Here is a 24,679-nt window from a genome sequence, read left to right as displayed (position 1 = left end):
TATATATATATATATATATATATATATATATATTATTTCTTTTGGTAGAAACAATCTACCAAACAGAATTTTACTTTTTGTGCTAAGTATATGTATATATATATATATATATATATATATATATATATATATATATATATATAATTTCCTTAATAGTAAGGAAATTTCTGTTTCGTAAATTATTTCTTTGTTGTAACAATGCTTCTTGCCAATAAATCTCATACCATTGGAAAGCCTGTTAATTTCCTTTTTCAATGGTGCCGCATTTGTAAGGAACACAAATTTGTGGGATGAAGAGTAGAGCTGAGTATGTGGGTTGTGCCCATGAAAAATTAGCCAAATCTTCTCTGCCAGTGCCAAACAGCTGATTTTGCTGTTGCTATTGATTTTGCTGTTGCTATTGTTTTGAGCTTCTGGTATCCCCAAGTTCTGCCAATCAATGCCTGCTACTGTGGTCAGTAGGTGTCTGCTCCAAGAATCGGCATGCTACGTTTGACTGATCTGGATAGGGCCTGTGTGATAGGGCAACTTCAAGCTGGTGTTCCACAAAAACAAGTTGCGGCATTCTTTGGAGTGAGCCCTAGTTCCATCTACAAATTGAAGGCCAAGTTCCATATAAAGGGATATGTCAGAGAAAAGCCACGAATCAAATCAAATTTATTTGTATAGCACTTTTTACAACTGATGTTGTCACAAAGCAGGTTCACAGAATTCCAGTAAGACAGATATTTGACATGAAATGTAAAAAAAAAAAAACAAGTGAGAAAGCCAGGGGCGACAGTGCCAAGGAAAAACTCCCTCAGCTGAGGAAGAAACCTTGGGAGAAACCAAGGTCAAGGTCCTTCTCTGGTCAATCTACTGGTAATAATAGTTAGGAGTCCATGAGAACTTCAGTGTAGGGGCAGTCATCCATCAGTGTCCAGACGGACAGGTGGGGAGTCGTTTACTCAGAAAAGGGTAAAGGGATGGAATTAGTTTTGAACTGTTTGGTGTTTGTAAAGCAATTATGACACCAAGATTTTTTGCTGTTGAACCAGGTTTAACTGGAAAGTCAGCGAGATTTTAAATTAAATCTGATAATTTATTTCTTGCTACCTTTGGACCCAAAAGCAGGACCTCTGTTTTGTTGCTGTTTAGAAGGAGGAAGTTACGCAACATCCAGCCTTTCACGTCTTTTACACAGTCCTCTATTTTCTTTAATCTGTGTTTGTCATCGGGACAATTGCGTGTCGTCTGCGTAACAGTAAAAATTAATGTCATGGTTTCTTACAACTGTGCCTAGCGGTAACATGTATAATGTAAACTAGAGGTCTGCATTTCCAGGAGGAAACGCGAAATGTTGCACTGCTGAAACCCCTGTCCCCCGATCCGCGTCTTTCCTGCTTAAAGCGAGGCCGTCGATATGGTAAATGCGTGGGTCTCTAGGCGACGCTATGGTGAAGGAGTTGACTGCTAAGCAAGTTTACGGGCAGTTTACATTGGACTCTATGGAGCTCCGTAGGCCGTGAATGGAAAACGATACATTTTGAATTCCACCTTAAGAAACCCACAGTTGTATTGAGACATCCACATTTAAAAATGACCACTGTAAATAAAGGTTAAAATGTTGAAATGTTTTGAACAATGTATATTTAAAAAATTCCACCTTAAGAAACCCTGGATAATTAAGACGCCCCCCTTAAAAATGACCTTTAAAGTGTTAGATTGCCTATGTATTTCTGTGTCCTTCACACCTCACCCCCTCTCCCTCACCCCTCTCTCTCTCTCTCACACGCATGCTCACAGAGCACAACTGACTGAATTCAATTCACAATTCAATGAATTTCGACCTGGGGGGGGGTCCCTCCAAAAAATCACCCGTAGCTCGAAAACTTTCCCGGGTCCAAAAATGAATGAAACATACCGTAGTGACAAGGAAAGTCTGGCGATCGGGAAAGATGGTGTAAAAAAATTTGCACTTTGAGCGAGAATTGATGGTGTAATGTCATTTTGAAATTCTGCGTTCCGACCCGCTCTTAAATTACATTGAGCTCTGTGGGAGTGAAACCCTCCCAAGTGGGGTCTGCACGCAGCCAGTCTCCAGTCTCATCGTGCTGCCAGGTGTCCTGCCATGACTGCCCTCCACTCTCAGGCCCATTTGCGCTGGTGTCGGCAACACATGCACTGGAAGCTGAACATGTGGAGGAACGTTATGTTCAGCGACGAGTCCAGATTCTGCCTACGGCAGTTGGATTATAGGGTCAAAATATGGAGAAGATATGGAGAACACTTTGCTGATTGCTGTACTGGCAGTGCAGGCAATGTGATGGTGTGGGGTGGCATCTCCCTCACTGGAATAACGAGGCTTGACATCATTGGAGGCAATCTCAATGCAGAGAGATATCGAGATGAAATTGTGCAACCAGTGGCAATCCCATATCTCCACAGTCTGGAACCAAACTCTATCCTCCATGATGATAACGCTCAGCGTGGTTTATCAGAGATTACCTCCAGAATTTGGGAGTGGAGGGGATATGTAATGGCCTCCCAGCAGTGCTCCTCAACCCCATTGAACACTTGTGGGATCAGCTTGGGCATGCTGTTCGTGCCAGAGTGACCAACACAAACACATTGGCTGACTTGCAACAAATGCTGGATGAAGAATGGGATGCCATCTCACAGTAGTGTGTGATCAGGCTGGTGACCAGCATGAGGAGGAGGTGGTGCCAGGCTTTTGTGGCTGTGAATGGTTCTTCCACACGCAACTGAGGCTCCTGTTAGTTAAATGAATGCATTGTTAAATTCCCAATATGTCTTTCTTCTTCAAACTTCAATCATCCATTTCACCAAACATCAAATGAGTCTACTCAAATTGATCTACTGCTCATTCCACAAATGCGTGTTCTTTACAAATGTGGCACCATCCGTGACTTTCAAATTTACAAATGTGACTTTCCAACCGTATAACATTTAATGCCAACAAGTATTGTTAAAATAAAGAAATAATATACCAAACTTAAATTTCCTTACTTTTTGTGCTAAGATTATATATACTTTCTCAGTTTCAACCTTTGAAATTCAGTCTTTGTCCGTTTGTAGAACTGTAAAGTGCAATAATAGAAATAGAAACAATAATCTAATTTGAATATTCATGCTGATCTGTTTGTGTCACAGCAATGCTACAATATATAATTAATAAAGTTGCATTTCATTTATTCTGTTTCCATGGCAGCCCACCATAGTGCGACATCACTGGGTCCATCGACGAAGGCAAGAGGGAAAGTGCAAACAGTGTGGGAAGGTATGTGTGTGTTTGTGTGTATGAGTATGTGTGTTTGTCTACAGATCTTCATAGTAGGTATCAGTTGGCCAGGTGTAGAAGTCGATTACGAATACAACATAGAGCAGATGTTACATTTTGCTTTTATTAATGATTGCTTGTTTGGCCATAAATATGTTTTTTATATATTTTTTTGTGTTTACAGGGATTTCAACAGAAGTTTGCCTTCCACAGTAAAGAGATTGTAGCCATTAGCTGTTCTTGGTGCAAACAAGCAGTAAGTTTGTGTGTGCGTGTGCGCGTACACTAATCAGCCATATCATTAAAGCCACCTCCTTGTCTCTACACTCATTGCCCATTTGGTCTGCTGCACTTACAAACCTCTTTAAAAAGTTGGGACATTTTGTAAAGTGCTATAAAGAACATAATATTTGATGTTTTAATTGTCTTGAAGGTTTGTGGTGTGAAATATATCTCTCTTTTTCTCTTTTTTGTAGTATCACAATAAGGTGACATGCTTCATGCTACAGCAGATAGAAGAGGCCTGTTCATTAGGAGCTCATGCAGCAGTTATAGTACCACCTACATGGATTATACATGTTCGCAGACCTCAGGTATATGCATGAACACACACACACACACACACACACACACACATATGCTACCAGACAAAAAACGCACAATGACACCATTATAGTACTATGATCAAAACTCCTATATTATAATGGTTAGTTAAAATGAATATTTAATTCTAATGTATATTTTCCAGTGTCATAGTCACACAGCTCCAGGGACCTGGAGGTTGTGGGTTCAAGTCCCGCTCCAGGTGACTGCCTGTGAGGAGTTTGTTGTGTTCTCCGTGTATGTGTGGGTTTCCTCCGGGTGCTCTGGTTTCCTCCCAGAGTCCAAAAACACACGTCGGTAGGTGGATTGGCGATTCAAAAGTGTCCATAGGTGTGAATGAATGTGTGTGTGTCTTTTGCCCTGTGAAGGACTGGTGCCCCCTCCAGGGTGTGTTCCCACCTTGCGCCCTTGAAACAATCAGTCAATAGGAAATAATGAACAAAGGGACAAATGTGGGACAGATGTTTGAAAATGCCTGATGTTTGATGATACCTTTATTGCGACATAAAGCAGCTAAATTGTCTGTATTTTAATCATTTTTATTCATAATTTAATGCATTTGTAACCCAATGCATATTCATGGTGTATTTTATGCATAACGCTGATCCAGGTAGATGAAACTGCATATGCACTTACATCAGCAAATGCACTCATGAAAATATTTAACTATCACCTCTGCCTACAACTTCCATATTTTATTACGGTTTATTGTCATACAAGTAAATGTTTTTTACAACCCCAGTATATTAATAGGCTTGTATACTTAATTATAGCGTAATAATGTACACACACTACGATAAAGAACATCAGGTTATTGAACAGCTTATTTATGTAAAGATATTTGTCCCTTGTTCTCTCTTTAAATTAAATTGGTAAGCTTGAAAATAATAGTTGCAAAATCTCAAAATAAGCAAAAAATATAATCAAATGTACTATGGCTTAAACATCTGTTATTTACTGGCTTGGCATATTCTGGGCAAGGAATACTATGGCTACGTTCAAACAGTAGGTAAAGAGGCCCAAATCTGATCTTATGTGTGACACGGATGTGTCATTCATGTGGCTGTGTGAACAGCACAAATTGCCTTGAATCTGACTTTTTCATATCAGATTTGGGCCACTACATATGTGCTACACTCTCCTTGCACATCAGGTAAATGATGGAATGGGTTAATCTGTGCATATTTAACTTCATATGCACATATAGTAATGTACTTCATTTTATGTTTTGTAGTTCATTATACTCATTTGCCCTTTGTGTGAAAATTTAATAAACAGAGTGGTAACACGACTCAGATGTGCCTTGGAAGGTAGTAATTTGCATTAGCTTACATTTAATTGATATTTTTCTTTGTCTGAAAAGTACCTATTTTGAGAGGTTTTTTCTTCCCCGTTCCCCTGAGAGTGACAGTATGCTATGGCTGAATTCACAATACGGTAATGGTGCTGGCCTAAGAATTTTGTAATATATTGATGAAAAATCTTTTAAATATTGTCTTTCATTAATTCATTTATAAAAATAAATTTATGAGTATAAAATTTTAGAATTTATTTTTTTTACTTAATCCTACCCCGAATATACAAACACAACGTTAAATACTTGTAAGGGCGGAATTGTCCAGCAGAGGGCAGAAATGCACTGCTAACGCACTTGTGTTCCCCCCCCCCCCCCCCCCCCACAGTCTTCATTAAAATCAAGCAAAAAGAAGAAACGGACCTCATTCAAACGCAAATCTAGCAAGAAGGGAGCAGAGGTGGGAGTCCTTTCCTCTATCAGCTCTTTTTCTGTGGTCTGTAAAACCAGAATAGATTTTAAACCCTCTTCTCCAACTGTCCTGATAGGAGGGTCGATGGAAGCCGTTTATTGTGAGACCAATTCCCTCCCAGCTGATGAAACCACTGCTAGTGTTTGTTAATCCAAAGAGTGGCGGAAACCAGGTCAGTCACTTAATTACAGCTAAAGGCTGTAAAAGGAATTTTTAGCAGCGAAGACACATATCCAACAATAGATTACTAAATGTTGAAGACGTTGCACCCAGCAACACTATATACATCCTATTACAGTATGTTAAAGTGTTTCGTGTGATTTTATGGATTGTTCGTTGAAGAAAATAATGTTAAATGTGGTTCTGTCACAGCTGATACCTGAAAAGTGTCCACCCTTTTAAAGCTGTTTTCACTAAATAAATACATACATGCATACAAAAGAAATAAATTCATTTAGCAACTGAATTTCCATTTTGCTACCAGCCAGACACAATTTGAATGAGGCTAACTTGCCATTCTGATTTCTGTAGGTAAAACACTGCATTCCATATTTAATTTAGATACAGTTATGCCTATTCCCACTGATGGCTAACCAAGTTATACTCTGTAATATCTAAAAAACCTATTTACAATCAATTGAAAATCTATTTTCTCATTTATTGAATTGTTTAATGCAATCCATAACATTGAACAAAGATTCCCACACATGAACCTAATTAAATAAACCTATTGTGTGAAATGATATCGCACATTTGTAGGGTTTTGCATAGATGAAACAGATCTAGAAGCTGTTGAGCTGCACTGGTTGAATACACTCAATGCTGTAGGCTGATATGATGCATATCATTATCAGTTTCAGCCTTTTTGTAACACAATTGTTTTTATTGTTATTATTATTTTTATTGTTACATTTTATCACAGGAATTATGTATTTCAAAGTTAAATACTGACATATGCCTTTCAGGGGGCAAAAATAATCCAGTCATTTATGTGGTATTTGAATCCTCGTCAAGTCTTTGATCTCAGCCAGGGAGGACCTAAACATGGGTGAGTGCTTAGCCTTGTTTTTCATTTCTCATCAATAATTCAGATCACTCATGTAAGAAAGGACCCTTGCTCTGTGTATGTGTGCATATATGTGGGGCGGCGTGTGTGTCTGTGTCTGTCTGTTTTAGATTGGAGATGTACCGGAAAGTTCACAACCTGCGGATTTTGGCCTGTGGTGGTGATGGCACAGTAAGTTTGTGTGTACAAATCATTATTAAGTTTCAAAGGCCCATCCGTGCCCTCATTTCCAAATGCACATACTTAATGTCACAGAGCAGTTTGCTGAGTCACACTCTTAGAAAGTTTCCCAGAGTCAAAATTTAGTAGCGTTATGCTGAACTACGCAGGAATGTCTGGAAGCTGTGATTCAGGATGTGCAGTGTGTGTATACTTGTGTGTGAGCGGGTACACGCGTATATGTGTCTGCGTGTGTCCTGGTTTTGCTGTGTGTGGTGTCTCTGAGTAATTAAGAGCATTAACGTTAGGATGAGCGCACAGCTTGCGGAATACCCCGATACTTCACAGGCTGACATTTATCCACCCAGGAGGATTTCAACACTACCGCCTCAAGACGCACAGAAATATGGAATAAAAATAAGGGGTTTAAAAATCCTCACAGTGTTCGGGAGAAATATATCGCAATATGCACCCATATTCTTAAGTGGTATTTATAAACATATTTTTTCTTGGAGTTATACTACATTAGGGATTAGGGGTGGATGATATGACCCTAAAATAATATTACAGTATTTCTGTGTATTTTTGCAATAACAATATACTTGGTGATATGAAAAACAACTGAAAAATATTTTATTAATTCCAAGAACAAACTAAATGTTTAAATGTAAAGTTTTACTTTAATATAAATTTTAAGTTTCAAACATTCAGTAGAAAGTAGAAAGTGTAAACAGTTGGTAATTTTGTAAACAACAGTGACTTAAACTTAACAGTAACCCAGATTCTGATTTTGTATAAAATAAATAATAATTAACAAATTGGTATATCAAAGTCTATCACTAAAATTGAAATGCAGAAAAGTTAGTGCATGCATACACACAGCAAATGTAAATGTGTAAATGTAAAGATTCACTATAAGTCACAAAACAAATACAAACTTTTCATTGTACTCAAATGTGCGCTTCTGTTTGAGGTGGTGAAACAAATTAGCTGTGTATCTCTCTATTGTTGTTACAGCATTTTTGCATATTTAAAATATTATAGTGTTTTGTTGTGCTTCTGAAATTTTGTAAACAAACCACCTCCACACTGTCAAAGTAGCTGCCCTTTTTGCAACAAACACTTCACTTTCTGTTGCTGCTGTGCCTAAATGACTTACATAATGGATGTACTCCGTATTATGGGTAACTGCATGACATCATTACATAAACAAGTCAGAATATTGCTTTTATCACTTATATTTACATTTAGCAGATGCTCCTATCCAGAGCTACCCACAATATGGATTATTCTTATCTTCATAAGAATTATACAGATATTATCGCAATATATACAATATGACACAGCCCTATTAGGGATAATTCCATTTGCAGATTAGGGCCTGAACAATGTATCAGCTGCCATTACTGAGGTCCTGCAAATTATGGATAATGGCAAAAATAAATCTGAACACAACACCCTGTTGTCTTCTAAATGTGTTCTTTTGTTCCTGCTTTCATCGCTGGAAATTGTTGTTTTCTGCTGGAAATTTGTTTCTTGAAAATAGAAGAGGAAACTCGAAAAGTAGAGATGAAATTAAGTTTATTGGGTGCGCACAGGTCTCTTTTTAAAGTTAAAACACAGTGTTCTTCCCACCATTAGCCACAGCTTTTCAGTTACCATTTCAAATAGGCTAACAGACCCTAAAATGGTATTATCCAAACATTTGCATACTGAGAGATGGCTAACTGCGAAGGCACTTAACCCAATCAATATCAGCATACAGATGTTAACATTACAAAGGATAACCGCTGGTGAGTTGGGGCAACCAGTCTATCTTCAGCTTGGCCCAAATGGTTGTGGAACGAAAGACACCCCATGATAATTACATTATACAATGCGTCAAGGTGGTGGCATTCTGAATTATCTTTCAGAGTTCATGTGATGAAGAGAGTCTAAGAAAAATTATTTACAACGCTCCCCCCTCTGGACCATACTGGAGTGTGGTCAAAGGTAGTTGTCTATATTAGAGGCGGGACTCACTAAAATGTTGGTGATGTCTCAGTCTCTGATGTTTTAATGATGAAATTGATGATGTCTCTGTAGAGGTGGTTGTCAGCTCAGTAGAACTGAGAGTACTCCAATTTGGTTCCAGATTTTTTGTCTTCCAACAGAAACAATTGCACCCGTTTCTGGCAGCTGTAAAACACAAACATAGTCGGCAGTATCTTTTCGGCCATTGTATGTGTAACTCCCTGGTCCTGTCATGTGTGTGTGTTTTCCCCACCATGTGCTCTTGCACATGTTTCTGTTTATTATTGTTCCTGTCTCCGCCCTAGTCCTGCCTTAGCTCCACCTCCTTGTCAGTGTCTCCATCTGTGTCTCCTTTGTAATCCTGCCTCCTCGTTATCTGTCTCAGGTGTCATTGTGTGTATTTAAGTTCCTTTGTCTCAGACTTTCTTGTTTGGACATTCCTTTTTCTAGTCCGTATGTCTTGTTTGTTCCACTTTCACTAGTCTGTTGGTCTCGTCTGTACCTCTTTCACGTTACATGCGATTTCTCTTTGTCTTGTCTGTTTCCCTTTTCCTTCATTGTGCTTCGTGTGCTCGTTTGGTTTGTCTCTTGTCTCAAGTCTATTTGTGTCTTTACTCAGCTTAGTTTTCTATCTCTAGTTTAGGTTCCTCTGTATCTGTCTCTCTAGTCTAGGTCTCTGTTTAGTTTTCCATGTCTAGGTCTCTGTTTAGCTCTCTATGTCTAGGTTTAGTCTGTTTTGATCTCTCTGTTTAGGTCTTGTATGTATCTGTCTCTCTGTCTAGGTGTTTCTTTATCTTTAATAAATAAGTCTCCTGTTTTATTGTTTGGGTCCGCCTCTGTCAGTCCACCCGATCCTAACAGTGTGTATGTGGTACATACAAAAAAATCATCATATATGATACCACTCTTCTGTCCCTACCTAACCACTGGGCCATAAGATATTGGCTGAAAGTGTGGAAATGTTAGTCGTTATATTTGGGGAAAGGGAGTCTTCACTTTGGGTTTGGCCCCTGTGGTGTACATACCATCTGATCTTCCCAAAGCTCTTTCAACTAAATCACCCATTGTCCCTAATTAGGAGGTGGCACAATTCTACAATGTGAAGCATGTGCCCGTGTTTTTTAACCTTGACATACCATCGGTAATTAACAAAACCTGAAACGGACCTTTCAATCTTTCCTCTAAAGGAGCAGCTGTATGATTTTATAATCATTACCTACTGTCCTGGTATAATAGTGTCCCTCCTGTTGTGACTTAACCAACACCCTTTTTTTCATGCTGTTGTGCAGTGCTAACAGAGTCGGTGAGCTCCATGCAGTATTTCAGCAGTGCATCAGGAGATGGATTTACATCTGCTTGTAATAGGGACAAATGCATGTTTTGTGGGACAGTTTGATTACAAATTGTTGCAGTAGTGGAAATTTTGTCAAATTATGCTGCTCCTTTAGCTGCAGCATCAGCCATAATACTACCCTTGGTTTCTATAGAGTTGAGGGACCTGTGAGCTTTAACTTTATCCACTGCAAGCTTAGCTGGGAGCTCACAAGCTGTCATTCTTAATGGGAAGCGTTCTTAATGGGAGAACCTACAGTAACACCAGGTGCCAAGATGCAAGCCTTAGTAAGGGCCACTAATTCAGCAGCCTGAGCTGAGAAATGGTTAGGAAGATGGCCCTGTGACCAGTCTGTCTGCATCCATTCAGGGCCTGAATTCAGAACCATCACACAAAAAAAATTGTACTAGGATTTTCTAAAGGAAATTCAGAAATGCCTGAAGGTGGTGTGTGTGATTACAATACACACTCATGACCATCATTCTAATTCTCATCACAATTATCAGACAATGCAGTCATCGTTAAAGATGAGGGATTAGTGATTTGAGTCTTTTGGAGGGTAATATTTGGAGCTGTGAGAGCAGCAGTTACCCCTTCCCTGGGCAGTAATTATGACTTCACAAGCAGAAGATTAGAAAGAATTAACTGCATGTGGACAACGCACTGTAAGAGATTGACACATCACTACAGTGATATCACATTCTTGATCATTTACACTAGCTTTCACATACAGTCTATTGTCTCATTCATGTGTAACCGGTTGCAAATAAGCTCTCACAGCGGACATGATCAGTTTAAAGGCTCCTGATTCTGGTTATGAGAAGCAGGCCTTTGAGTGGCTTGTTGAATAAGCTTGAGAAGCTGCCCTGCCAGCTCAGGTGATAAAGTTTCTTCCACTCAACTGTCCTGATCCCTGTTTGAATTAGCAATTTTCCAGGAATCCAAATGCTTTAGTTTGCATTTCCCTTTAGTGTCCCTTTTACCACAGTAGTGACATATATGCTCCATTTTATTATATGTACTCCCAGATTGCTGGGAGACATTATGCAAGACAGCAGATATATGTAATCTTACACTGGAATCCCTTTCATATGCTGCTAAACTCGCAGACAGCTCTCCTACTGCTGTTGTACGCCAGTTGGGTTTTAACAGAGGCAAAATCTTCGATAACCCATCAGCCCATTTGCAACAGGAATCTTTGAGTTAAGTACATCTTCAACAGAAGTACACTCATCATGTCCACCCTGTAACATGTAAACTTCAGCGAAACATGTCGTATAGTGGTTCACACATTCACACTTTTTCTGATGACACTCCACTACCTTTTGCCAACAGACAGTGAAACCCATGGCTTCTTTTACAAAAAACTAACCTGCCCATATTGCTCTCTTTGACAGCCTTCATAGATCAAAGCTTATCTACATGTCTCTCATAGTATGACTCTATTTTTTCTCATCAGGCATCAAAATCTGTAAACACACAGCCGAAACATCTTATGGATGTAGAGAGTACAATTTGATCTTACATGACATTCGTGTCATAAAAGGACCTAACCCCATAACTTTAGGGTGGATAAACTCTTTAGAGAGACGATCAGTGTGCTCCGGAGATAGCAGCTCGTGTTTAACTGTTATCTTCTCTTCACCTCCCTTGGTTTTCACCTGTTTATTTACCACTTGAGCAGCTTCCAGCACAGAGAGGTTAAAACCTCTTCTTCACTGGCGCTGGAAGAAGACCTCCCGGACTGTTCTGTGTCTCTTTTAAAAGCATTCAAAGATGGATATAGCTGGTGGTTTGTAGCTAACATGTTGTTGCTTATCAGTCTGTCTTTCTCCTTCTCTAGTAGGAAAGTTCGTACTACCGGATTTTACGGCCTTTGACCAGGAATAAAACTAACCCTGTGTTTTTCCCACAAATATATGTGACCATATATAGGACAAGACAGCTCTCATATTCTGGCTGTGTGTGATGTGTTCTGAGATTTCTTTCGCTCATCCTGGTTGTATGAGGTGGCGGTTCAGCTTCTTTAGAGCAACAGGGTCGGCTACAAACAGATCGTCAGAAAAACAGGATTCTTGGTCCACCTGTGACAGCAACAGGAGTTCATAATGTCGGACAGCATGATCCCACCATCGCTGCCAAAAATTGTTGTCTTTTAAATTTGTTCCTTTCTTCCTGCCTTTTGTCGCTGGAAGTTGTTTTCTGCTGGCAATGTGTTTCTTGAAAATAGGAGAGGAGGCTCAAAAAGTAGAGATGAAATAAAATTTACTAAGTTACTAAGTCTAAAAGTCTAAAAACTCTCTCTGTACAAACCCTTTAAAAAATAACACTGATTTTCCCATCCTTCGCCACAGCTTTTCAGTTACCATAGCAATTGGGCTAACCAACCCCCAAACAGACCCTAAAATGGTATCATCCAAACATTTGCATACTGAGAGATGTCTAACTGCAAAGGCACTTAACCCTATGAATATCAGCATACAATTGTTAACATTACAAAGGATAACTCCTGTTTATTTTTTTGTCTATCTCCAGCTTGGCCCAAATGGTTAGGGTAATGGTAATTACATTATACAAAGGCACCAAGATGGTTGCAACCTGAATTATTTTACAGAGTTCATGTGAGGAAGAAAGTGTAAGAAAAAATATTTACAAGAGCCCTTATAAAGTATAAACATTTATGAAATTGATATGTGATCAGCTAATTGCTTTCTGTATGTTACTGTTTGAATCCAAAGTAGTAGCTTTCTTTCTCAAATACAGCCTTTAAATGATGTGTAAAATGAAACCTTTAGCACCTTTGTCAGACTATGGTGGTGTTTGTGGTATAGCTGTGTGTAAATCAGCTAGCAGCAAATAAACCAAAACAGCAGGTAAATAAATTGATTTATTAACATATTAACAGAACCATACCAGAGAAGATGAAGAAGAAAAAAATATATATATATATAATATTATTGGCAAGATATTGGGGAAGCTCCACCTGTTAGCTATAATATTTGTGTTATGTAAGACTTCTGGAGTTTCTGCGGTTTGCTTGAATACAATTTATACACATACAAACTCTGTTTAAAAAAAAAAATAATAATAATAATTTATACCCCCTGCAGATGCATATACCTCACAGAGTATAGCTATTCATCTACATACAAACACACTCTCCCTGAAGTGTCGTTCTCTCTGACTTTTCCAGGTAGGCTGGATCTTGTCCACTCTGGATGAGCTGCAGCTGAACCCACAACCTGCTGTTGCTGTCCTTCCACTGGGGACAGGAAATGACCTCGCAAGGACCCTGAACTGGGGAGGAGTAAGTGAGAGCTTATGCAGAATAAAAGAATGATGTCATGTTTAATATTTTCTAATAGACATACAGTTGAGGTCAGAAATGCTAAAAACTTTCAAAATACAAATTTTCAAAACTCCACATTTTATTTCACTGTACATTTTATGTTTTATTTACTTAATTACATTTGTAATGGGTCAATTATTTAGATACATTTAACTTCGGTGGTTGGTCTTTTAATTTCTTAATTTGAGAAAAATAATTTTTATTTATTTATTTGTTTATTTATTTATTTTTTCCATTTTAGCCCATTTCTCATGATGGATCTGGTGTAATTCAGTCAAGATTTTTCGTTTTCAAAATGCTTGTTAAGTTTGACCCATATTGTTACCCTTAAGCTATTTTATGAAATACAAACCGGATTCCAAAAAAGTTGGGACACTAAACAAATTGTGAATAAAAACTGAATGCAATGATGAATGATGTGGAGATGGCAAATGTCAATATTTTATTCGTAATAGAATATAGATGACAGATCAAAAGTTTAATCTGAGTAAATGTAAAGTTTTTAAGGAAAAATATGTTGATTCAAAATTTCAGTGTCAACAAATCCCAAAAAAGTTGGGACAAGTAGCAATAAGTGGCTGGAAAAAGGACATTGAGCATATAACGAACAGCTGGAAGACCAATTGACAACATGATTGGGTATAAAAAGAGCTTCTCAGAGTGTCAGTGTCTCTCTGAAGCCAAGATGGTAAGAGGATCACCAATTCCACCATTGTTGCGCAGAAAAATAGTGCAGCAATACCAGAATGGTGTTACCCAGCGTAAAATAGTAAGGACTTTTAAGTTATCATCATCAACCCTGCATAACATCATCAAAAGATTCAGAGAATCTGGGACAATTGCAATGTGTAAGTGTAGTGGATATGATGAATGTATATTCATTTCGAATAAGAAATTGTGACGTTCTGAAGATGTGATTTGATATACCCAAACTTTAGCTCGTTTCAGAGACATCTCCTCACTAGCAGATGTAAGGTGAGATAAACCTCCAGAGCAGGCCCGTAAAACCCCCTCCAAAGACCCTTTTTATGACTTAAGGACCAAGGACTTAAGGGTCAAGAAAAGAATGCAGAGAGACACAGAGACTCAATCTTGATTGAAACTCACAATGCCCCCTTCCACCTTTAAAGACTGTTAATTCTAAAAAGACTCAAACATCCCAAAGTTCTTACATGGAAAACAGGTTGTATATGGGCACAACTGTTTGAAATTAATCCCGTTTTGACAATCAAAATAGGAGGAATTAATTTACATGTGTTTAAGGTCATTTTTGTTTATATGAATTTATGTAGAACCAAGGTAGCCACATACTATGTGTTTAGTTGGTTAATAATTATATAGAACATGGTTGTTTTTTTTCTTAATGATATTACTTTGTGTTAACATATAATCTTTTATATTGCAAAGTATTCACTCAGGGATGGTCAAGTCTTTGTCTTGTCAAGTGTCATAAATTCTATGTGATAACACGCCCAAGGTACAGGAAACGGCCAATCAGGAGCAAGAAAAGCTCCAATTCTCCCTCATTGAGGACGAATCAGGTATTCGGAGAGGGTTTTCTAAACTCTGGTTAAAAACCTGTGGCGCCAAATGACACAAGCTTTTTAAGCTTTTTCAGGTTTTTGGGCTTCTGCCCCTTTTTCTCCACTGTTCGACTCTTCACCTCAAGGCTCCAGATACTTGGGGCATTATCTCTCTTAGCCTTTTTCAAGGCTAAAAGAGTAAAATGACCTGAGTTTTGGAAATGACTCTGCAGGCATCAGACTCATGGCTTACTTAAACAGTCTTGGACCTTTAAAGCGTGGTCCAGATAGAAGCTACACATTAAGAAAAGCTATAGTTTAACCCTAGCAAAATTTCAACGCCACACCCAGAGCATGAAGGCAACCTTAGACCTCTGACCCTCCAAACGACGACAACGCCACGAAGAGGACGGCTGCACGCACTCTCAGAATGACCTTCTGAGATGCGGAAACCTGCCCAGGAGAGACCTGCATGGACGTGTCTCTCTCTCACAAGGCGGCAGATCAGCAACATCGAAGAATCCCGACAGAGACCTACAGAACACCACCAGCTCCGACGGCTGCGTCTGAAAGCCTCGGGAGAAAATGAACGCCCGCGGTTGCAACCTACAAGGCCCGCGTCTGCAATTCTCCAGGAAGTTGTGCTGGAAGGCACCGTCAGCAACATGCTCCCTGTCGATCTCCGGATACGTAAGGTCACATTGTCTCATGTCTCTCATGGCTCATGAGTTGGTACTGAAAGTTTGCTGGGATAAACAATATAATAATTACCAGGAGGAAACGCGAGATGTTGCGCCGCTGAAACCCCTGTTCCCCGATCAGCGTCTTTCCCGCTTAAAGCAAGGTTGGTGGTACGGAAAACCCGCGTGGGTCACTAGGTGACGCTATGGTGAAGGTGTTGACTGCTAAGCTGTTGGTAGTGGGATGTTAAGAGAGCACTCTTCCACAGCAGTTTGCATTGTACTCTATGGAGCTCCGTAGGCCGTGACTGGAAAATGAAACATTTTGAATTCCACCTTTAAAAACAATTCCACCTTACAACTCTGTCAGTTTGTCTGACATACAACTCTGTCAGTTGTATTCTGTGAGCGTGCGTGTGAGAGAGAGATAGGGGGGAGGGCTCTGTAGTGCTAATGTAGTGCTAATGCCACCGCAACGTGTGCATACTATTTCCACTACATAAGGGTCAAGGCTGTAAAACTCTACTGGATGCTCGTGATCTCTGGGCCCTTAAATGTCACTGCACCTCAAACAAGAATGCCACTGTCAAGGAAATAACAGAATGGGCTCAGGAATACTTCCAGAAAGCACTGTCAGTGAACACAATCCACCGTGCCATCCAACGTTGCCAGCTGAAACTCTACAGTGCAAAGAAGAAGCCATTTCTAAGCAAGCTCCACAAGTTCAGATGTTTGCACTGGGCCAGAGGTCTTGCAAAAGGAAGACTGTTCTGTGGTCAGATGAGTCACGATTTGAAGTTCTTTATGGAACACTGGGACGCCATGTCATCCGGACCAGAGAGGACAAGGATAACCCAAGTTGTTATCAACACTCCGTTCAGAAGCCTGCATCACTGATGGTATGGGGTTGCATGAGTGCTTGTGGCATGGGCAGCTTGCATGTCTGGAAAGGCACCATTAATGCAGAGAACTATGTTCAGGTTCTAGAACAACATATGCTCCCATCTAGACGTCATCTCTTTCAGGGAAGACCCTGCATTTTTCAACAAGATAATGCCAGACCACATTCTGCAGCAATCACAACATCATGGCTACGTAGAAGAAGGATCCAGGTACTGAAATGGCAGCCTGCAGTCCAGATCTTTCACCTATAGAGAACATTTGGCGCATCATAAAGAGGAAGGTGTGACAAAGACGGCCCAGGACGATTGAACAGTTAGAGGCCTGTATTAGAACTGAATAGGAGAGCATTCCTATTTCTAAACTTGAGAAACTGGTCTCCTCTGTCCCCAGACGTCTGTTGAGTGTTGTATGAAGAAGGGGGGATGCCACACAGTGGTAAAAAATGGCCTTGTCCCAACTTTTTTGTGATTTGTTGACACCATGAAATTTTGAAACCACATATTTTCCCTTTAAAATGATACATTCTCTCAGTTTAAACTTTTGATCTGTAATTTGTGTTCTATTCTGAATAAAATATTAGATGTTGGCACCTCCACATCATTGTATTCAGTTTTTATTCACAATTTGTTTAGTGTCCCAACTTTTTTTGGAATCCGGTTTGTAATTGGAAGAATGCTTAGGAACATTGTCCTCCTGGAAGAACCATTTGAAACCAGGTTTCAGGCTGATGTCTTGAGATGTTGCTTCAGTGTTTCTAAATAAACCTCATAACTCATGATGTCATCTATTTTCTGAAGTGCATCAGTGTGGAAGATTTGTGCCAAAAGATGATTAAATAAGGTGTGTTTGTGTATGTGTGCAGGGATACACAGACGAACCTGTATGTAAAATTCTGTCCCATGTGGAGGATGGAAACATTGTGCAGCTTGATCGTTGGAATTTACATGTAGAACCAAACCCTGAAGCCGGGCCAGAGGAGAAAGATGAACAGGTTACAGATAAGGTAAAAACCTTATGTTCACTGCATTCATTCCAAATACACTGCTGTTTGAGAATCTGGAATTATTTACTGTATTATGTGGTCAAGTTTTTTTTTTTTTTTACTTTCTCACATTTCTGTATGGGCCCAGGTTAAACCTCAATTAAGGATTATGCTTATATGATTTATATTATTATGATTTATGTGATGACCATAATGAATCTTGTATTACCAAGAATGTACTAATGATATATTGGTAAATCAGAGTCATTTGTCTTTTATCAGTTCCCAATAAAAAACGTGTATTTCCAAAAACAGCAATTTTACAGAAGGAAAAGAAGAATATTTCAGTGGAAGTCAATGCAAAAAGTAATTTGAGCATTTCTATTGGTCCATTCATCATGGACATTGAACACAATGTGAAGGACAGCTGCTGTGTTCAAATGATTTACTAAACACAAAATCCACAAAAATGATGCATGTTTTTCAGTGGACAACAATGATATTCAGGTGTGATGAATTTAGATTTGTATATGTGTTTGTGTAATAATGTAAGACTGATTTTGTCACCCTTGGATTATTTTACAGCTTCCTTTGGATGTTTTCAACAACTATTTCAGCTTGGGTTTCGATGCACACGTAACTCTGGAATTTCATGAGTCTCGAGGTTTGTGTAATGATATCAGTCTTGATAACATATCACTGTAGGACAGTGTTCATTAGGCTACATGACACCTACTTATATAAGCCTTGCTTTGACAACTGACATGCAGCTACATAAACACTTAAGGTTTATTCCTATATGTGTCCATCGTCATAACACTTTCTAGGCTGAATCTGATTATTGCTCCCTTTATACATGTTAATGTTGGTTTGTGTAAGTTGTCATAAAAAGCAATATCTGTGTCATGTGTCTCATTAAAAATCTATCTAATCTCGAAACTAGCTCTATGTGTTTTATTTTTTTTATTATAAGTGTGGGATGTGTGTTTGTGAGATGCACAAAATTGTGTGTTTTTTGTGTCAGCCCTCATTTGTGGTCAGGTTGATGGGCAGTAATTGAAACACTGGCCTTTCTCTCTCTCCCCAGAGGCGAACCCAGAGAAATTCAACAGTCGCTTCAAGAACAAGATGTTCTATGCGGGGGTGAGTGGGACAGAGGAAGAGACATCTTAGAGACCCCCCCGTAGCATTTTCACACACACACACACACACACACACACACGGTTTCTAAAACACACACAAAGTATGTGTCTACATCACTGAAAAAAAAAAAAAACCTTTATTTTGTGGCATTGAAAATTGTACCAGTGATGGTCAGAAAAAACAATGCCCTCAGGTCCTAAGAGTACAATGAAAATGGTTGAGGTATATTCTGATTAAGGCAGTAATCTTAAATTTCATTTAAAATATTTGTTGCAATTAAGCAAGTAGTGATGTGCTGAGAGACATGTAAACAGAAATTAGACAGTAATAAATAGAAAACGCTTGTAGGCTGAGCTAAAAAGAACTTTAATTCAAAACAGATATAGAGAGGCATTGCTCTTTCATATGGGTAATTGTACATTTTAAGATCTACATGGAAACTACTAATCACATGTGAATAGTGATAGAGCTTAAAGTTATTATGTTTTGTCTCTTGATGAAGACTGTAGACTGCATGTCATCAGTGAATCAGTGCCTATTTAGTACCATTTCATCATTAAGCCACAGGACAAAAATGTCTCTCTTTTACACAAATGCACATGCATGCTTTGCATAATTTTACATAAGCTAAACAATTAAGCAAAAGCAGCCTGATTATTAAACAGCGTGACTCATTATAGTGGTGATTGCGATGAGGATGATGCTGGTGGTAGTTAATATATTAGGGTCACCTTTTTTTTATATTTATTTTTTTTAACAGACAGCCTTCTCAGATTTCATCATGAGAAGCTCCAAAGACTTGGCCAAGCACATCAAAGTGGTGGTGAGTGAACTATGAACTACATCAGTCTAACATTTATTAGAACTTACTAGTGGATGTGTATAATGCTTTCTGTTAGTCCCCTGTCTCTTTTTTCTTTTGCCAAAAAACGGACCCTGATGTAGGATTAATATAACTGTTCATGTGTTTTCACATTTAAAAAGGGAGTTTGTTACGCATACTAATTACTGTTCTGCCAAAGGTGTCTTTGTTAGAATGTGTTCTTAAATATATGCAGCAGAGTCTTTCAGAACTTCAGTTATTAACAGAAAAGAGAAGTTAAAACCTTTTTTGTATTTACCTTTAACTGCCTGTAAGTATTAATTTAGAATTAAAGGCGTCTTCAAAAATTAAGCCTTCTTGGGCTCTGAAGGCACTGTACAAATATGTTATTACATGATTCAGTTCTTTAACCTCTTGGCCAGGACAGACAGTTCCAAGAAAAATTTAACTTAAAGCCTTTTTCCTTTTTAAAGGATATATATATATATATATATATATATATATATATATATATATATAATAAAAATAATAATTTTATTTACCTTTGTTAATTTCATTATACATAGTCAAATCAGAATATTATGACCACCTCCTTGTTTCCACACTCATTGTCCATTGTCTCAGCTACACTGACCAGACAGGAGCACTTTGTAGTTCTTGAATTTCCCCTGGGGATCAATAAAGTATCTATCTATCTATCTATCTATCTATCTAGTTCTGCAATTACAGACTGTAATCCAGCTGTTGCCCTGCATACTTTGTTTGCACCCTTTCACCATGGTGGGTTATGATCCAGACCCTCACAGAGCAGGCATGATTTGGGTGGTGGATCATTCTCAAGGGAGCAGTGACACTGAATGTGTGGTGGTGTGTTAGTGTGTGTGTGTGTGTGTGTGTGTGTGTGTGTGTGTGGAACTGGTACAAGTGGATCAGACAGAGCAGTGCTGCTGGATTTTTTAAATACTGTCCATTCACTGTCCACTCTCTTAGACACACCTACTTCGCTGGACCACTTTGTAGATGTAAAATCGGAGACATATATGACCTTTTGCTGCACAGTTTTTGTTGGTTGTCCTCAAGTTCTTCAAGTTTTCAGTCCAGCAGCGTCTTTGAGGTGTTTAAAAACTTCAGAAGTACTTCTGTGTTTGATCCACCCTACCAGCGTAGCACACACCAACACCGTGGTGGTCCTGTTGGGATTTCAACCATTGAAGAACAAGGTGAAAAGTGGCAAACAAAGTATGTAAAGCCAAGGATTGAGTTGTCATAATATACTGATATGACTGTGTACATGTGTATTTATGCAGTTTAATCGTAGTTAAGTCCATCCTCCAAATCTTCAGAGCTGCTGCCACTCAGAACTGCAAAGCTGTGTTAGATCCTAGAATGATGGATGTTGTTTTCACCATGGCAACATGAACCACCCAACATCAGTAGCCATGTTGAAAGATGTTGGCAGAGTGATGATGCAAGCATGTTGCTTGATTGGTTCTTTGGCAGGCCAGACCGCAAAGGGAGCGAATTTAGCCCCACTAAAATCCATGATAAGAAAATCACAGGAAAAAAAATTTAAAACATTTTATCAAAAGAAAAAAGCCTGCATTATATTTCTTTGCAAAGTATAGCATATTTATTAAACATAAATAACTACTGAAGTGTAATTCTAAAAGGGTTGTTTAGGCATCTCATCCTGTTTTCGGAAAGAAATATTTATTGAAAAGTTCTGTAGGGAATCAAAGCTGGTTCTGTTATGGCATAGCTTCAGACAACCACCTCTGGCAGCTCTATTTCAGTATAAAAACAATATGATATCGGTTTGGTGCTTACTTAAATTGTTGCGTGATAGAGCACTGAGTTATTTCCCACACTGAAGGAATGAATATGTCCTGAACTATTGCTTCATTGTGCAACAGTATGACATTTTTTTTCTTTACCAGTGTGATGGAGCAGATCTGACGTCTAAGGTTCAGGAGTTGAAGCTGCAGTGTCTGGTCTTCCTCAATATTCCCAGGTATCTTGAATTCCTCAATATTTTCCTCAAATCATGAATTACTTTATTATTTTTTTTACATTCCTACCAATTTTCCACTTGTCCTGTTTTTTTGGGGGGAACAAAAACCATGTCCCTATAATGTAAATCATTAAATTATTCGGTGCAGGTTATGTTAAGGGTCAGGGAAATTTTAAATACCGTAGTTATGACAAAGTTAAAGGTAAGATAAGAGTAGGGTAAGGGTTAGACTTAGGCTAGAAGTTGTCATGGTTAATGTAAGGGTAAAGACAGATTTATTCTTCTTTGTTGACCCAACGCAGACCCTACGCCATAGCCTGCGCAAGAGCCCTACACCATTGTGAGCATTTATACTTCTGCATTGGTGTCTGGGTCACTCTGCAATTACACTGCCAAACCACTATGGCTGAATCCCAAATATCTTCCTCCACCCTATGTAGTACAAAATGTAGTTGTGTAGTATTTTAGTTTTATCTGTAAAGTGCTCTGTAGTGTGGCGAAGAAGTGTTTATATTTCTGGTCTTCCTTCCACAGCTTAATCCATGTTCATCCGACTGTGGACCAGTCAGAGTCATTGCAGTCTGCATTGATAAAAACATATATTTATATTTGTGAGGTGGTGTGCATTAGGTCACTGCATAGGGTTCACATTGATGCACGACCTACACATTGGTTGTGGCCGAGGTTTGATGCAGAAGCTTTAATTGGCCTTAAATCTCCAGCTCTACGGCTGAGTTATTTGGTAAAATTCTCAACTATTTGCCTCAGGAAAAAAATATTCTTATACGTGCAGTATGATTAAAGGAAAAGCCTTGCTCTGAATAAACGATAGATCTATAAAACAAATTACTCCAAATAAGCCAAAAAAGTACAATCCTGAACTCCACGGTGCTGTGCAAAAACACCATAAATCAAAATAAAAGCAACACAAGGAACATGCAGAGTGAGCACAGGCCAGCGGGGGACTGGGGAGGGGGACATCATATTCTGGCATGGTTCGTTTCAACTGGGCCAAGTGTGTGTATACGCTAAGTCGATGTAATGTCCTGAGAGTTCATAGAAACAAATTTTGTGTGTTTGTTTGTGTAGGTACTGTGCTGGCACAATGCCATGGGGTAACCCAAGTGAACATCATGATTTTGAGCCTCAGCGCCATGATGACGGCTGCATTGAGGTCATTGGCTTCACCATGACATCATTGGTATTTTTTTTTAATTCTTGTACTGATGCAAAACTAGCCAAAAAACATAAGTTATTTCAAAACATTTATCCAACTGAAATAACTATGAATTGATGACGCCTGATTATGATTATGGATATGGTTCAATGAGATTTTATTTAATGGATCAGTTGTAGTTGTCACTGCTACATGCAATATGATGTTATCATTGCTGTAGGCGACGCTGCAAGTCGGAGGTCATGGTGAGAGGTTGAACCAGTGTCGTGAGGTCACACTCACAACCTATAAGTCCATCCCAATGCAGGTAGATGGAGAGCCGTGCAAACTGGCTCCGTCCACCATTCACATTTCACTGCGCAACCAGGCCAACATGGTGCAGAAGACAAAGAGGAGGACCTCCATACCACTGCTCAACGAGTAAGTACTTTATACTTTTACAACATTTGGTAGAACTTTTAGCAAGAATGTTATTTTCCTGTTTGAATCACATTTATTTGAGAACAAAAGTGGCTAAGCATTTCAGCCCCACATTGATTGTAGCCCCATTCCTCTCATACTGTTATTTTGTCTTGTTTAAAGAGAACTGTAGATTACTATTAAATAAAATTAGGGATGCACTGATTTTGAATTTTTTGGGCCAAACTGGTTGACCCCCCAATTAAGACTTGAATGCACCCAAAAGAGGGTAAAAGCAATAGATTTGGGGTAGAAACATTTATATTCTTCTTATCTATAACATTAAATATTACAGTAAATTTACAATATCCATGCCTGGAAGAATCTTGAAACATGATTTCAAACACCCCTACTCTGCACAATACAATTCCTTTATAAGTTTTACATAAGGCAGCACCTTCACTAACCAGAGAAGGCAGTAGTTATCTAGCTTTTTAAAAACACTTTATTGCCTTTAGTAAATCACTCACATGAACATGTTAGATTAATTTTACCGTTCCACCAGAAATTTAAGGCTGAACAGAACATTGAAATAAGAAGCCAGGTTTATTTTTTATGTGCACTGTATTTTCTGCACAACATAAGCTGAAATGTATAAAACACATCAAGAACTTAACATCTACTACAAGCTCAATTAAATGTATGCGCCATTGTAAGGTGGAAGGGAAAATCTGTACAAGAATCTAAAAAAAATTCATAATCTGTTGGCTGTAGTGGTGAAGTAATAGTGAGGTATTAATTATTAGCAGTAGATATACTGCTGTGAGTAGCTCTGTAGTAAACACAAATAGTACTGCAGTAAATCAGTACATTGATGTATAAACCTGAAATATATGGCTGAGGCAGACTTTTTAAATCTTGTCACACTTATCATGATTCACTAAAAGAGAGTTTACTTTGGAGACTAACAATGGCCAAGCTTCTTTTAAAGGCATTCCACCACTCTCCCCTTAATATTTCACATTGTAGATGCTGTATTGGTCCTAGTATGAATGGATGAGATAGGAAAAAAGCCTAAGCTACAGTGAGTTTTAGTGACATTATTCCTATTTATTCAGAATTAATTAACACATGGTTCCTATGGAAGATATTCTGTATAATATGAAAATCAATTTCAGGGCAAGAAATCTGCTGACAGATTTGGGTGGTCTATGCCTTTAATATTATTTGAGTACAGGCTTAAATTTTGTATGGTAGTAACCAATAGAATTGGGTGATTTTGCTCTATAATATATTTTTGGTGATCCCTGATTACAAAGGTTGTTCAGCCTCATTTCACAGAAGGTAAGCCTACAATCTAATTTAGCTGTTACCAAAATGTTAAAAGAATAACACCTCATATTAACCCAGAGGCAACCATACAGTGTTCCAATTTAATGAAACACTATATTGTATTTTATCTTAAAATT

General features: G+C 38.6%; 1 protein-coding gene across 1 annotated transcript in view; it reads left to right on the top strand.

The window, feature by feature from the left end:
• The window catches only part of LOC136676184 (diacylglycerol kinase zeta-like), a 130,772-nt gene that overhangs the window by 35,252 nt on the left and 70,841 nt on the right, over positions 1–24,679 (top strand). Inside the window, exons 7-21 of the mRNA XM_066653025.1 lie at positions 3,212–3,280; positions 3,465–3,536; positions 3,757–3,873; positions 5,566–5,637; positions 5,726–5,821; positions 6,615–6,697; positions 6,826–6,886; positions 13,414–13,527; positions 17,538–17,678; positions 18,243–18,321; positions 18,745–18,800; positions 19,561–19,623; positions 21,561–21,634; positions 22,724–22,835; positions 23,032–23,231. Of these exons, the coding sequence (XP_066509122.1) occupies positions 3,212–3,280; positions 3,465–3,536; positions 3,757–3,873; positions 5,566–5,637; positions 5,726–5,821; positions 6,615–6,697; positions 6,826–6,886; positions 13,414–13,527; positions 17,538–17,678; positions 18,243–18,321; positions 18,745–18,800; positions 19,561–19,623; positions 21,561–21,634; positions 22,724–22,835; positions 23,032–23,231 (1,409 nt within the window). The remainder of the gene's footprint in view (positions 1–3,211; positions 3,281–3,464; positions 3,537–3,756; positions 3,874–5,565; positions 5,638–5,725; positions 5,822–6,614; positions 6,698–6,825; positions 6,887–13,413; positions 13,528–17,537; positions 17,679–18,242; positions 18,322–18,744; positions 18,801–19,560; positions 19,624–21,560; positions 21,635–22,723; positions 22,836–23,031; positions 23,232–24,679) is intronic.

This window comes from Hoplias malabaricus, chromosome X2, assembly GCF_029633855.1.
Source record: "Hoplias malabaricus isolate fHopMal1 chromosome X2, fHopMal1.hap1, whole genome shotgun sequence".
Classification (NCBI taxonomy): Eukaryota; Metazoa; Chordata; class Actinopteri; order Characiformes; family Erythrinidae; genus Hoplias; species Hoplias malabaricus.
Note: the sequence above shows the minus strand (reverse complement) of the source record. Positions and strands in the feature narration are given on the sequence as shown.